The following is a 14,706-nucleotide window of genomic DNA, read 5'->3' on the forward strand; positions in this document are numbered from 1 at the left end:
GTAGGTACCTTTGACCAAATAGGGGCCCTTGTGTCTAGTCAAGGTAAGGGGGTACACTCCTAGAATAACCCCTGCTCACCCCCTTGGTACCTTGGCACGAGCAGACAGGCTTATCTCAAAGGCAGTGTGTAAATCATTTGTGAACACATACAGTAACCCAGTATTAAAAATAAGTATTCTTTATATAAGTTTAACACAAGACCAAAAACGACAAAAATCCACAATACTGTACTTCAAAAATGGTAGAATTAGCTCCGTTCTCTTAAGATGTATAATGCGACACTTTGAGTTCAATGTACTTTAGGATGCGTAACGCTATACCACGAAAGTGTTGCAGGGAAGTTGATGCATCGGTTCCTTACACTCAAGAACAGTGATGTGTCGGTTCTTCTCGGCGTGGGAAGGTGATGCGTCTGTTTCTTACTGCGCTTCCGTGACGATGCGACCAGCAGCGCCGTGATACGATGAAGATCCAGTGCAAGGAAACAAAGATGGTGTTTTCTTCTTGATGTGACACGATGCGTGCATGCCCGACAGCCGAGCGGCGACTCAACAATTCTTCTGAGCTGCAACAGGCCCTGCGGCACACTTCCCGGTGATGCGGCAGCGTCTGATGCAACATCGATCCTCTTCTCCGGAGATGCGAGGTGCTTCGGTGATGTGATGCGGCTGCAACGCGCTTCATTGTGAGTTGCGCTTTCAGCTCCTTGCGACACGCAGTCCCTCAGCAAACCCAGCACAACAGCATGCACTTCCAAAGAACTCTTGGGGAGCTGGATGGTGAAGTCTGTTGTCCCTGAGACTTCAGCAGGAAGCAAGCTCTATCTCAAGCCCTTGGAGATCCTTCACAAGTTGAATTAAAGTTGCACAAAAGTCCTATCTCCTCTCTTTGGCAGTCAGGCAACCACTGCAGGCCAATACCTCACGCTGCCTATGGATAGTCTCTCCTCAGTCTCTCTGGTTCCTCTCCTCAACATGGTTTCTTCTTGTTTCCCAAAAGTGATATTAAGTTCTGGGGTCTGGGTCCCTCTTCTATACTCATTTTCCCTTTGTTCTCTGAAGGCAGAGAGGCCTTTGCCTAGTCCAAACCCGTTCTGGTCAGTCCTGGAGCACTTTGTTGACAAGACTCCTTCTTTCCTTTCACAGTGTAGGCCAGGGCCATCAGACGCACCACAGGAGGTGGAGCCAGCATTGCGGAGGGAAGGCACAGTCCTATCCAGGTCCCAGGTGCAAGTCCTTCCAACTCTCTACATGTAGATCTCTCTATTCAGCCCTGAGCTGACTCACCCTGTCTCCTGGAATCCCCCAGCCCCTGTCACTCATACTCCAGACAAGGAATACACAACCTAGCAGAGGCAGGCTTGGATAGTTAGGCAAGACAATACCTACTTTCTAATAGTGGTATTTTCAAACACAGAATATTTAAACCAACCTCACTAAAAGATGTATTTTATCATTCTGAGTTCAAGCATACTAAACTCGAATTTCTACCCAGTTCCCTGAGTCAGTTAGGATTATAAGATGTTATAATCAAACTAACCATTCTGGCAAATGGGGAACAGGTAGCCTTGAAATACTGAAAAAATTAAAATGGCTGTAATTCACTCTCAGACTATGCCACACACATCAGGGCATGTCCTACCTTTTACCTACAATGCACCCTGCCATTGGGCCTACCATAGGGGTGCCTAATATGCAGAAAAGGGAAGGTTTAGGGACTGGCAAGTGGGTCCACTTGCCCAGTCAACATGGCAGTACCAGACTGCACACAGGCTCTGCAATGGCAGGTCTGTGACACACTTTACAGGCTGCTTCTGTGGGTGGCACAACCAGTGCTGCAAGCCCACCAGCAGCATTTGATTTACAAGCCATGGGTGCACGCAGTGCACTGTACTAGGGTCTGACAAGTAAACCAAATAAGCCAATCTTGGAGTCACTAATCCATACATCAATTTACAATAGGGAGAGAATTTGCACTTTAGCACTAATCAGCAGTGGTAATGTGCCCAGATTCATAAAACCAACAAAAACAGGTCAGACAAAATACAGGAGGAAGGCAAAAAGTTCAGCGATGACCCAGCAAAATGGGCCAAGTCCAACAATTATTATTATTAATTAACATTTGTTAAGCGCATGGCTACCCTTAGGCATCCCAGCGCTAGTAACAACAAGCGGATAGAGATTAGGTAGTTAAGATAGATTCTGAAAGAGCCAAGTCTTCAGTTGCTTCCGAAAAGAGAGATGGTGGGCCGTTAAACGAGGATGGATGGGAGGTGTGTTCCATAGTCTAGCGGCGTTGTAAGAAAAAGTACGGCCCCCGGAGTGGGCTCTCTTAATTTTAGGTACAGATGCAAGGAACAAGTTGGCTGATTAGAGGCGTCTTGAAGGACGGTAGAAAGCCGTGCGGGAGTGATTGATTTTAGGACCGATCCCCCAAAGGGTTTTATGTGCTGCATAATGATTTAAACATTATACGTTCATTTATTGGTAGCCAGTGCAGTGTTTTAGGCGCAGGCTTGGCAGAATGCAATTTGGGGGTATTGTGTAGCAGCCTGGCTGCACAATTCTGCACAACCTGGAGTTTCCTTGTGGTGGACTTTGGGGTACCAAGGTAGAGGGAGGTCCCGTAGTCCAGGCGGAAGAGCACCAGTGCCTGGACCATGACTCTTTAAGCGGCTACAGGAAGAAGTGGGAGGCTTTTTCTCATCAGTCTGATGATACCAAAGCAGGAGGCTGCTAACTTAACTGCTTGGTGATCAAATGTAAGCAATGTATCCAGCCAGACTCTCAAGCATTTGATCTTGTCTTTGGGGGCTGGCGAAGGGCCAAGACAGTTGGGCCAGCTCAATCCGGATGTGGCGATGGAGTAATTACCAAGGATCATTAGCTCGGTCTTGTCTCCATTGAGCTTAAGACACAACTGGTCCATCCATGTGGCCACAGTTTCCAAACAGGATTCTAGGTTGGCTGGCAGGTTCGGCGGATGTTTTAGCGCTCCCACTAGCTGTGTGTCGTCCATGTAAGTAGTGATCTGGATCCCATATGGCAGGCCTAACTCGGCGAGAGGTTTTAGGTAGACATTAAATAGGGTGGGGCTTAGTGAAGCACCTTGGGGGACTCCACAAGTAAGTGGCACACGCTTGGAAGTGTTGTTGCCCTCGAATACCTGAAACGATCTATCCATTAGAAAGGACTTAATCCATGCCATGACATTGCCTGAGCTTCCCACCATTCTGAGTCTGTTGAAAAGGATGTTGTAGTTGACAGTATCGAATGTGGAGCTCAAGTCAAGTAGGATGATGGCCACCATGCCTCCCTGGGTGGGGGATTTTCCTTGATTGCTCCACTACTGCTAACAGCCGTTTCCGTGCCATGGTTTAGTCGGAAACCTGTCTGAGAGGTATGCAGTAGGGAGTGGGTTTCTAAAAACTCCAAGAGAATTTTGTGGACATATTTCTCGAGTATTTTGCTAGTCCCAGGGAGAAGCGAGACCGGACGATAGTTACCCCATAACTCAGGATTGAGGTTAGGTTATTTTAACAGTGCTCATCTCATACAAGGAGCAACATCGGAGTATTTAGCACTACATAAAACAGGTTAATATGTTGCTGACATACAAAATGAGGATATATATGTGTGTGTGTGTTTACATTACATAATATATTGAACTCTTCAGCGTGGTTCAGTTGAGGACTAGAGGGCAAGAAGATTAGACAAATTGTATCATCTGTACTGGATGGAAACTATTTGGATATCAGGTGAATGGTAAACCCAAATGAATGCTTTGGAAAAAGAGGCCTGCCGAATGTAAAAAGCATGTTGTGCTACCCCTGGCACTAAGATGTCACACACTGCAAATTGATTAATTGACAGTAGGGGGAAGGACCACAGTTAATTGCTCAGTGGGGCCCTCTCAAACGTCCTAGCAACCTCAACATAGTGTTAGGGATGGCAAATATAAGAGTGATCAGATGTTTCATGATCAAGCAAATGTTCATACATTCATACCTTCTTCTGAATGTATCGACTGCTGCATATTTCATACTGGTACTGATCCAGAGTCGTAGGGTTACCCAAATCAGCTGAGTTGCATTTTCATGAGACATCAGGGTGTAGTGTACGTGTTGGATGACCATCGGGACGAGCTATGTCTCTGAGGTGTATGAATTGTGTTTGCATGGTTACTTCTGGAGTCAGCTAGATTATATTTCAAAGCAGTCTTGCATTGAAGGCACGGCTGTGTAAAATGCTAGTTGTGCAGCATAGTAGCAGGGCATACATAATATGGTTAACTGATTAATATACTCATTGGCTGGAACAATGCGGTGGGTGTGAGCTATTGGTGTGATGAAAGCATATAATGCTTGATGTCTTGTACTGCAAATGCAAAATGATTCTGCAGTGTCAATCACCATATATGTGTAGTGTTTTTAATAGGAATCCATGTCACCATTCAGTAGGGCCAATTGGTTAGCTAAGCTATAAAGTGCGCGTTAATGTCGATATGCAATCTTGTTACCACAGTTGGCTAGTTGGTGAAACACAAGATGGAAAACTTCCATGGTACTTTTCCATTGTTCCTCTTCTTTCAGGCTGAGGGGTCACAGTCCTGGGTGGAGATCATTGACACAATGTAGAAGGCATAATCCAATGGCAGATGAGAATTTCCTGTCTTATGTCATTTGTACACCTTTGTGTTTCTTAAAATACCCCTTGTTGTGTCAGTGTGTGTGGTCCTGTAGATCCATAGTGTTTTTATCTAATGGCAAATGCAATTCACTTAAGCTCTGCTGTGGGCGTTCAAGTGGTTTCTTGTTTTTGTTTTTTGTTTTTGTTTTTAAAGCGCACAATCACCCGTAAGGGTCTCTAGGCGCTGGGGGGCCGTCGGGAAGATTAAGCAAGCTATTGGCCAGAGTCACATGGTGCTGGGCTAACCTGCCGCTGGAGCCGGGGATCGAACCGTGGTCCCCAGATTCCAGCGTCAGTCGCCCTGGCCGCGGCGCCACACCTCTCCCCTTGTTGAGCCACTGTGTGTCATAGGCTGTTTATGTGATGTCAAGTGGTGTTTAGGGGTGGAGGCGCTGTTGAGTCCTCCGTGAAGAAGGATGCTTTGACATGATTGTAACTCTTGTGTAAGCTGCAGATCAGTGGGGATTCCGGTCCTTTGGGAATAGTTGTAGTCAGAAGGGGTGAGTATGCACTGTGGCCTCCACGAAAAAGTTCCATTATTCTGGTTGCCAAGGAAATATCTTAGACCAGCTTCCCTGACATTCCATACTTGAAAGTCACCCATATATCGGCCTGGAATGAAATGATATATTAAAGAGGGAAAAAAGTGCAAAAAAAAGCAACTTGAGTCACGCATCTAATCCTTCACATGCTTCATTTCTCCTCTTTTTCAGACACAATGACCTTCCGTGGCAGCTGTTGAAGACGTTTAACAACAAGTTGAGTGTGGTGGACCTGTACACACTCGACACTACTCACACAAACATCCCAAAGCTGAAAGAGGGTTTCGTCGGAGCTCAGGTACTGCATACCTCTTACGAGGAAAACAGATGAGAGAGTAGATGCATGTGGCAAAAGTGAAAGGGGGGCTGTACATAGAATCTGTTGTTGTTTCACTGCACATCACTGTTGAAGTCAATATTCCTTTATACCTCAAATGATATTGTTCCCTTGCTAGATTTTTTTCTACTTCATAAACCTGTTTATTAGGGCAAGGATTTTGTAATGAAATGAACATGTTGCGTTTTGTCTCATTCAGAAAGCTCCTAGGCACTTAAATTCATAGTATGTTGTGAGAGTTCCCAAATTGATGTTCTCGAGTGTGTTTCATCACACATTTGTTCCCTGAACGGCGGTGGGGTAATGGTTTAAAATCAGTAGAGTAAACACTGTAAAATCGGAGCACAATGTGGTCAAAGCAGAGGTATTTTTGGAAACTTGATCAAGGAAAAAGTAAGGTTGACCTGGAAGCACTAAAGCAAGGTCATACACATGTTAAATGTGACTGAATGGATCAAGAGGAGCGAAGCAGCGCTTGTGGCCTAAATTGTTCATCTGGCTTTGCTTTGAGCTCCATCTATTAGCGTTCTCTTGCTGTTCACACTCCATGTTGTCTTGAGGTTTTATGCTTAGCAGGAACCTTGTCAGCAACAACAGGACAGCAAACTGCTACTAGTCAAGTCTCTGTCATTTAAAGCAGATCTGAGTGACAGCTCGTGATCACGGAGGGAGCATGAAATGCCCAATTTGGAGCAAGCCTAACCTTATGACCAGCCGCCACTAACCTAGGGTTGGAATTGTGGCAAAACATGCCGTGTTGTGGGCGCTGTATGTTGGAATAAACTTTTATTTCCTTACCATTATGTATGAAGAATATCCGTACACTGTTACTAACGTCTGATTAGACGAGTTGAGGAGGTATAGGGTAATAAGTAGTATATTTACAAAGGACAGTAATATTTTCTGTTTTGAATTTTTTATGGATGTTAAAAACTTTAAGAATGTTCTGATCTGCAAGATGGAGCTGGGAGTAAGGGGTTAGCAAGGCTAGCCATTGGCGTGTCCAGGAAAATACAGGCACTCACGCTCATTAAGGGCTTTCCTGATGTTGATGGCAGTGCCTCCATTCAGAGTCATAATCTCCATGTCATCATTACTTTGTAAACAGATTTGCTCTTCAAGCAAAATGTGTTACTTTTTGTAACATACACTCTTACACTTCAGACCCGATGCTGTCCTTTCATATTTTATATTTGAACTAGGTAAACACCCATAGTAAGTCTAAATTAGCAAAATATTATTTGATTATTTAAGGATTTAGGTCCTATACTCTTTTAAGAGTCACTTAATGCGCAGCTACCAATGGCAAGGCTTGGCGAGTTGGATCTTGATATCAATCAATCAATCAATCAGGGAGTTTTAAGCGCGCTACTCACCCGAAAGGGTCTCAAGGCGCCGGGGGCGAAGGGAAGCAACCCCGGTCAGTCGAAGAGCCAGGTCTTCCTGAAGATATGCATGGTGAGGGGGCATCTGATGTCGATCGGGAGCTCGTGCCACATTTTGTCCGCGATGTAGGAGAAGGATCTTCCACCGGTTCTTGCTCTGCAGATGCACAGGGGTTCGATGAGGGTGGCGGATCGGAGGTTCCTCTTGGGTTCATGGAAGGAGAGTCTATCATTGAGGTATTGGGGTCCGGTGTTGTGGAGGCATTTGTAGGCGTGGGCGAGTATCTTGAAAGTGACTCCCTTCTCGACGGAGAGACAGTGGAGGTTGCGCAGGTGTTGGGTGATGTGTTTGTGTCCAGGGATGCAAAGGACGAGTCTGGCTGCAGTATTCTATATGGTCTGCAGTTTGCAGAGCACAGACTTGTTGATCCCGGTGTAGAGGGCGTTTCCGTAGTCCAGTTTGCTGGTTATGCGTGCGTGGGTGACGGTCTTCCTTGATTGGGGGGGATCCATTCGAAGGTCTGCTTCAGGATGCAGTGGGTGTTGAAGCAGGTGGCGGTGACGGCGTTGACCTGTCGGGTCATGAAGACGGAGAAGTAGAGTATGATGCAGAGGTTTCTGGCATGGTCCGTGGGGGTGGGGGGGCTGCTGAGGGCGGTAGGCCACCAGGTGTAGTCCCATGCAGAGGGGGAGGGTTCAAGGACGAGGGCCTCTGTCTTCTCCGAGTTGAGCTTCAGGCAGCTGTTGCTCATCCACGATGCGACGTCCTTCATTCCTTCTTGGAAGTTGAGTCTGTTGGTGATGGGGTCCTTGGTGAGGGAGAGTATAAGCTGGGTGTCGTCTACGTAGGATACAGTGACCTATTCACACATTGCAGCTTCAGCTTGAATTACTAATCAACTAAAAGTGTAAAGTTTTAAAATGTAAAATAAGCTTGTAAGATATGTTGTTATCAAAAATGGTGCACTATGTAGAGAAGCACTGGAGAAGGGGACGAGCAACTAGTTAAAAAAAGCATGCTTTTAGTTCTTTGCAGAAAGGGAACATGTTCTGTGTAGAGCAAAGGTGCAGTGGTAGAGAATTCCAAGTCCTGGCCACAACTACCGAGAAAGCTCTGCTACCCGTACAAAGATGTTGAAACCGTCAAGGTGCAAGCATCAGAATATGTAGGTTTCCTGACATGGAGAAAGTGATTACATTTTTTCTCAAAGTAGATTGGGCCAGAATGATGCAAACCTCTGAAATTTGTACACATGGCTATAAAAAGGAATCCTCTTTGCTACCGGCAGCCAATGTAGGGCTCACAGAGATGATGATACTGAGGAAAGACTTTTCCACTATAAAGAAAGACAAGCAGTTTTTTTTTGCATTATTCTTAATATGATTTAGAGCACAAATGGGAGAACCAATGAATTAATGATTACAATAGTCCCAGTAGCTTGCACCACCAGAGGTCTAGTATGCAAGGGAAGATTAGATAGACTTTTTCATAATAGCTTTTTCTAAAAGAAGCAGATCGAAGGTAGATTAGTTCACTGAGTGGTCAAAGAAAGATAATTGTTGACCCAAATGCCAAGACTGCAGATTATGGACAATGGAATGGGAGCCCTGCCCAAATGGGCGGCCATGAGCTCACGGGCAAGGAGGGCTGTGAACAACATCTAGAAATGGCTACGGGCCCAATCCAGACTTTGGCACATAGAGTACTGCACCACAAACGTGGTAGAGCAACATGTCTGGCAAACCCTCTGACAGCGCAATGTATTGAGTTGGGTCGACCGTCATCATTCCAATGGCAGAGACCCTGCTCACTCTGCCATTTGAAAGCTTACTCCGATAGCTTGACGGAGCAGTGGCCTTCGGAATAAAGACATCAGACTGCCTGCTCTGTTTAGAGCAGACGGTCTGCATATATTTTTCTTTCCATAACCACCACGAAAAGCCTGGTGGTCTCAAACAGAAAAAAAGACAGGGGACCTCTCACTTTGGGAGAGAGCTCACAGGGTGTGGGGGTCATTAGTGTTTTGTTTTCAAATAACAAACTGCCACTTTGTAGACTGTGGTCACACAGCAAAATTGGAGTGCCTTCAGGGGAACTGCTGGACAGGCAGAGATCTCTAAATATGGTGGACATAATGTCCTCCACCACCCTGATAGATGGCAGGCTCCCGTCAAACAATAAATCAGGCCCCATCTACCAATTACGGATATAGGCTGCAAACCCTGTACCCCACAACTATTGTTCAGCTTCCACCAATCATTAGTCATTTCACAGCCTGGACATGGGGCCAGAAGTTGCCCATTTTGAAAGGAGGTCCAATTTGGATGAACCCATCTCTTGTAGAGTCAATTACTCTGCTGGTGAGCAACTTGTTCCAAATTATGTAGAGCACCGATGAGGAGACTCAGAACATGAGGTTTGTATGCACGTAAACAGACCAGCTTAGTCAGAAGAGTTGAGATGAGGAGCAGGGCAGCACAGGGCTATCTCTACAGGGACCACATTCCATTTTTAATTCTAAAATGCACTGCTGTTCATATTTTATTTTTCCACTGCTTTGTTTGGTTTGTTTTTATTTGAGCTCTATTCCTTTTTTGTGCTGGTTCCGTGTTATTGAAATATATTGTGAGGCAGTCTTATGTCCTTAAGTGAGGTTTATACTTTTCTCTCATTTTGTGTCTCCCCTCTCTGTTTTAGTTTTGGGCTGCCTATGTCCCCTGTGACACCCAGGGGAAAGATGCTGTGAAGCGCACCCTAGAACAGATTGACATCATTCATCGGATGTGTGAAAAATACCCTCTTGACTTCCAGTGTGTTCAGAGCAGTGCAGGTGAGTTTTGAGGAGCACTACATCGGAGTTACCAGCTGGCATAAGTTGACCTCACACTAAAGCAAAGAAACTACCAAATGGCTGGAATCTGGATTCTAAGGGATGGGTATGGGAAACAACCTTTACAACGGAACTTTTACAACGCAGTGCTATTACAACGCAGGTTTTACAACGAAAATCATTACAACGCATTGCGCTGGGGGGCGCTCTAGGATAGGGAATAGATTTAATTTACTATCCAACACCTTCCCTACTATCCACGGGGACTGGAGTTGGAATAGTAAATTAAACTATTCACTATCCAGCACCCCAAAGCGCTATGCGTTGTAACAGCATGCGTTGTAAAAATTGCGTTGTAACAGCATGCGTGGTAAAAGCATGCGTTGTAGTGTCATACATCCGATGGGTATACATTAACAATCTCTGACAACCTGCACATGTCAAGTAATCAAACTGTACTTATACTGCGCGACTTACCACCCGTGAGGGTATTCAGGTGCTGGGTTGAGGGTTGAGGGTTTCAGTCAAAGAGTTAGGTCTTGAGTCCCTTCCTGAAGTCTACCAATGAGGGTAATGTTTGAAGGTGGAGGTGAAGGACGTTCCAGGAATTGGTGGCAAGGTGGGAGAAGGATCGTCCTTTGGTGCAGCAGTGGAGGATGCACAGTGTCTGTGCATGGGCAAGTGCAGTTTCCGGGTGGCTGGTGGAAGTTTAGGCAGTGGTTCATTTATGCTGGTCCCTGGTCAGGGAGGGCTTTGTAGGCGAAGGTCAGAAGCTTGAAATGGCATCTCTTCGGGATGGGAAGCCAGTGGAGGTCTCTCAGGTGCTGGGAGATGTGGGTCCTTTTGTGCAAGTTGAGGATCAGTCTGGCTGCTGCATTCTGGATCATCTGGAGTCTTCTCATGAGTTTGCTGGTGGCGACTGTATACAGTGCGTTTCCGTAGTACAGACAACTGGTAATGAGGGCCTGCTTTACTGTTTTTCTGGTGCCGGTGGGCAGTTTTGAAAATTCTGTAGAGCATGTGGAGCGTGTGGAAGCAGGCTGAGGAGATGGTGTTGACCAGTCATTTCATGGAGAATTTGCTGTCTAGGATCATGCAGAGGTTTTGAGCGTGATCCTTTGGAGAGGGGGGGGGGTGTAAGATCCAAGTTCCATTGACTACCAAGAGTTCCTTCAAGAGGGAGGGGTGGCTGCCTGAGATCAGTACTTCAGTTTTGTCTGTGTTGAGTTTCAGGCATTTGTCTTTCATCCAGGCTAAGATGTTCTTCATGCAGTTGTGAAAGTTGTTTTTAATTGTAGTGGGGTCTGCTGAGAGTGAGAGGACGAGCTGTGTTTTGTCGGCCTAGGATACATTTTTGATGTCATGGGCTTAGACTATGACAGCTAGTGGTGTCATGTAGATGTTCAAAAGGGTGGGACTGATAGACAAGCCTTGCGGGATGCCGCAGATGATGTGATTTGGCTGTGAGGTGAAAGGAGGGAGACGGACCTACTGTGGGCGCCCGAGAGAAAGGATGCCATCCATCTAAGTGCGTCATCTTTTATTCCGCTCTGGTGCAGTCACTTGTGTGGTGGGAGACGGTATCAAAGACAGCGGAGAGATTGAGAAGGATCAGGGCAGATGATTCCCCTCTTTCGTGTAAGGTGCGGATGTTGTCTGCTGTGAATCAGGGCCGTTTTGGTGCTGTGGTTGGCTCTGAATCCTGAATGGGAGGGGTCTAGAAGGTTGTTTCACTCCAGGTGTTTTGGTGAGTTGGTGGTGGAAGGACTTCTCCAGGACTTTGGCGGAAATGAGAGTAGCGAGATAGAACAATAGGTCTGGAGGTCATTGGGGTCTGCTGAGGGTTTCTTAAGGAGGGAACAGACCTCTGAGATATACTGTAGGCTAGATAGGGGAGGGAAGAAAATCAAGGGAACAAGGTGATGGAAGCACCATGTAATGCCAGCTGAGAAGGTTGATTTAGTTTCCTTCTTGATTACCTGAGGAAAGGACAACTTCTCCCAGTAGCTACAGTACCACCCTGCACAGAATACTATACATGAAAGGTGTCAAGTGCCTCCTTCAGAGTGTCACCGGTAGAAGAAAGACCCACAAAGAAGAAAAACCTCCCTGGCAATCTTGTAGGTCTTGATTGAAGATGAAGATGGGAATGAAGTCCAGCTATTTGGCCAGGGGAGCTTGTTGTGCTGCCTTCAGATGAAATGGCAAAAGAAACAATTAATGGACAGAATGCTGGGCAATGCAAATATTCACCCCTTGTCACAAGGATCTGGGTTTAATCCATCATTCTTTTGCTCACCACACCACCCCAGTTTGGACCCAGCCATATGCAAATCAGTCTTGACCCTGTTCCATGTGGGAACATTCCAACCCGAACTGCCAAGCCAGGTCCTCCCTGGACCGGAAACAAGCATCCTGGGACCGGTTTCAGGGCATCACCCTTCATCAGCCAGGCTAGCTTGAATCCAGTAGTGTAGTGAGCACGGGACCCAAGTCTGGACATACCCTTCCCACTTAGGGTGACACATGCAAAAGCAACAATTGATGGATGGAATGCTGGACAATGCAAACATTCACCCCCAGTCACAAGGATCTGGCTTTAACCCATCATTCTTTTGCTCACCACACCACCCCAGTTTGGACCCAGCCATATGCAAGTCAGTCTTGACCCTGTTCCTTGTGGACACAGTCCAGCCCGAACGGCCAAGCCAGGTCCTCCCTGGACCGGAAACAAGCATCCTGGGACCAGTTTTGGGGTATGTCACCCGTCATCAGCCAGGCTAGCTTGAATCCAGTGGCACAGTGAGCAAGGGACCCACCTCTAAGCATACCCATCCCACTTAGGGTGAAAAGTGTAACTGCAGCATATGATGGACGGAATGCTGACTGATTCAAACAATCTCCCCCAGTCAAGAGATCTGCGTTGAATCCATTGTTCTTTTGCCCACTACACCACCCCAGTTTGGACCCAGCCATATGCATATCAATCTTGACTCTGTGCCTCATGGAAACAGTTCAGACCGAACTTCCAAGCCAGGTCCTCCCTGGACCGGAAACAAGCACCCTGGGACCGGTTTTGGGGTATGTCATCCTTCATTATATGGCTGGGTCCAATGTGGGGGTGGCATAGTGGGCAAAATAACGAACGATCTAACCCAGATCTCTTGAATGAGCGAGATTGTTTGAATCATTCAGCATTATGTCCACCATTTGTTGCAGTTACACTTAGGAGGCCTATAAGGCCTGTCTTGCACAACAAGGCGCAGAATATACTGGCATGCTTCAAATGTAAAGCCATGGAAGAAATAGAAGGCTTTGAAAACCAGTTTTTAAGACCTTGAGGGGTCCCATGTGGACAGATCCGCAGGTCCTCTGTACTCTGGAGGTGCAGCAGAGGGAATATCGGGCCTTGGCACAGGAGGGGGGGCATAGGCAACTGTTGGCTACGCAACATTGACTGTATGACGCTGGGGATTAAGTGTGTAAGCTGCTTGCTTTGCTCTGTCGGCAGGAGGCTGAATCACAGTGGATTAAATGTGTTGATGATAAGACTGGAGCTCACTGAATAAAGATATAGTGGAGGTATATGCGCAGTTCTATGCCACGTAGTATGGTGCCAGACCACTGGCTGACACTGCTTCTATAGTGGTAGGCTTACCAGCGGTCCCTGCTGAAGACCGACAGTCCCTAGAAGAGGACATCATGCTTGAGTAGGTTCAGGAGGCTATCGGGAAATTAAAACCCGGGAAGGCTCCAGGATCGAAAAGTCTTGCGGCTAAATTCTTCAAGCACTGCTCCTGGTTGTTGAGTCCATACCTGTGAGACCTCTTCAGAGAGGCTCAAGATAGGGACAACCTCCTATTGGACTTGCAACATGCCGCTATGGCCGTAATACATAAGCAGAGCAAACCAGAGATGAGTTGTGGATTCTATTGCACAATCTCCCTGTAAAATGTTGAGATTAAAGTCTTGCCAATGATTTTGGCCACCAGACTCTTGATGGTTATAGTCCCGCTTATCCATAGAGATCAGTCTGACCTTATGCCTGGGAGGTCCACCAGACTTAATTATCGCTGTCTCCGTAATTGGATGTCAGAGGCAAGTCACAGGACAGAACCCCATGTTTTCCTAGCGCTTTATGCCGAAATGGCATTTGACACAATTCATTGGCCCTATCTTCACCAGATGCTGCAGAAGTTTCGTTTTGGCCTTAGATACCGGCGATGGGTTGAATTGCTCTACCAGGCCCCTACAGCTGCGGTGAGGTTGAGTGGGGTGCTCTTCTCAACCTTCCAGATTGGGCAAGGTTCCACCTTCTCCCCATTGCTTTTTGCTCTCACAAGTCCATTGACTGCCCTGATTCGTTCCTGTCCTGATATTCTAGGATTCCGCGTTTCTGAAGCTGATAGGGACGAGAAGAAAGTCTCATATGCGGACAACATACTGCTTTATGATATTGAACTGGCAACCACCATTACGGTTATCCTTCAAGTGTTTGAGATGTACAGAACTTACTCAGTTTTCATGTTAACTGGAGTGCTGGGTGCTTTGTCACCCTTTTGGATCCCTAGATCCGGCCACTCTTACCCAACGCTCAGGGTGGAGACTGCTGGATTTCAATTTTTGGATATATTTGTGACTCCTCATAGGAAGACATGTCTGTCCAGGAACCTGGGCGGTGTAGTGTTCAACTTCCCAAAGGAGGTGGAGAGGTTGCATATGCTGCTCTTCACTCTGATGGGGAGGGCAGCTGTTTGAAATTGATAACGCTCCCCAAATTGCTCTACGCCTTACAAAATACATATTAGTGGGTTACTGAGGCGATGTTCACTAAGGTAGAGGGAGACTTGCTGGCTTTCCTGTGCGATGGTGTTCATACCAGGATAGCACTCAAGACCCTTCAATGCAACCTATATAATGGA

At 46.5% G+C, this 14,706-nt stretch overlaps 1 protein-coding gene across 1 annotated transcript in view; it reads left to right on the forward strand.

The window, feature by feature from the left end:
- The window catches only part of DPEP1 (dipeptidase 1), a 200,534-nt gene that overhangs the window by 30,733 nt on the left and 155,095 nt on the right, over positions 1-14,706 (forward strand). The window contains exons 2-3 of the mRNA XM_078670801.1: positions 5,403-5,529; positions 9,652-9,784. Coding sequence (XP_078526927.1) covers positions 5,403-5,529; positions 9,652-9,784 — 260 coding nt within the window. The remainder of the gene's footprint in view (positions 1-5,402; positions 5,530-9,651; positions 9,785-14,706) is intronic.

Source organism: Lissotriton helveticus, chromosome 12 (assembly GCF_964261635.1).
Source record: "Lissotriton helveticus chromosome 12, aLisHel1.1, whole genome shotgun sequence".
Taxonomy (NCBI): Eukaryota; Metazoa; Chordata; class Amphibia; order Caudata; family Salamandridae; genus Lissotriton; species Lissotriton helveticus.